This window comes from Penaeus monodon, chromosome 32 (genome assembly GCF_015228065.2).
Source record: "Penaeus monodon isolate SGIC_2016 chromosome 32, NSTDA_Pmon_1, whole genome shotgun sequence".
In the NCBI taxonomy this organism is placed as follows: Eukaryota; Metazoa; Arthropoda; class Malacostraca; order Decapoda; family Penaeidae; genus Penaeus; species Penaeus monodon.
This window is the reverse complement of record NC_051417.1, coordinates 13,882,959-13,884,176: the sequence shown is the minus strand read 5'-3', so window position 1 is coordinate 13,884,176 and position 1,218 is coordinate 13,882,959. Positions and strand designations below refer to the sequence as shown.

General features: G+C 31.6%; 1 protein-coding gene across 8 annotated transcripts in view; it reads left to right on the top strand.

The window, feature by feature from the left end:
* The window catches only part of LOC119593511 (uncharacterized aarF domain-containing protein kinase 5-like), an 18,355-nt gene that overhangs the window by 4,211 nt on the left and 12,926 nt on the right, over positions 1-1,218 (top strand). For all 8 annotated transcript variants that reach the window (XM_037942467.1, XM_037942464.1, XM_037942462.1 and 5 more), the window contains exon 8: positions 950-1,115. In XM_037942467.1, coding sequence (XP_037798395.1) covers positions 950-1,115 — 166 coding nt within the window. The remainder of the gene's footprint in view (positions 1-949; positions 1,116-1,218) is intronic.

Here is a 1,218-nt window from a genome sequence, read left to right as displayed (position 1 = left end):
ATGCTTGAATTCTGAATTATACACATCTGTTCACATCTTTGTTTTTTGGAGAAAAAATATTTTTAGAATTATTCAACAAACATCATTAGGAGAATAAACATCCAAACCAGGCTGATATCTCTATATTCTTTTTTTCCATGTAAATTGTTCTGATGTAATGTTCTCAGAAATTCCTAATTCATATCTCATAGCTTCTCTTAGTTTGATTTAATTAAATAACTTTGTGTTATTCCTGATGTTCTGATTACATTTATAGTAAAGAGATGTAGTTAGCCATGTAATTTACGCTATTAATAAATGAAACACATTTGTATCACAGAATCACTTCTTAAGAGCAGGTATACCAACCTAACCAAGGAAAATCTGCCTCTTATAATTTCTTTCACAACTAAAGTATAAGGCCTTAGTCTGTCAGTTTCAGAAGCTTTGATCAAGGGATATTGTCATAAAACTAGATTTATTTAATCAGTTACCCAATAATCTAATGACTGTGAAATTTGATTTTAGTTGAAACTGTTTTATTATTAGATTTAACTGTAAATATAATGCTTCCAGAGAAATGTGCTAGAATTAGTAATGCAAGATTGCTTAGATCATTCAGTTCTTACAATCATTGTGTGCTGTGTATTTTGTCTTTTAGTGCACGAGCCTAAGTAAATGAGAGGGAAGAAAAGAATAAAGGTAATTAATTCATTTGTCTCTTCTCCTTTTTCCCTCTTTCATTCCACTATTCTTTTTTTTGGTTTTACTTTCATTTTTACTTTAACATTTTTATATTCCAAACTGCTGTCCAGCTTTTTCTCTGCATTGGTACCAGACTTGTACTAAAGATACTAATTTAGTTAGGCTGTAGCTGTGTTAAAGTTCAGGCCAAGTGATGTCTTTGAGTTAATTGTTAAAGATGCATCAAGTAATATATGAGTAATGTCTTAATAATCTCTGCTTACAGAGAGTTTTAACAACGGAGTACATACATGGCTTCAAGGTTAGTGATGTATCAGGTATGGAGAAGGCGGGAATAAATATAGAAGACGTTGACAAGAAGCTCATAAATGCATTTGCCGAACAGATATTTCACACTGGTTTTGTCCATGCTGATCCACATCCTGGCAATGGTAAGTTATGTGTAGATTATCTTGTAATAGTGTTGTTCATTTTGAATAGATGGATTTTCTTGCTTGGTATTGTTTTTGGTCAAGTGAACCAATGTTTTAGAGC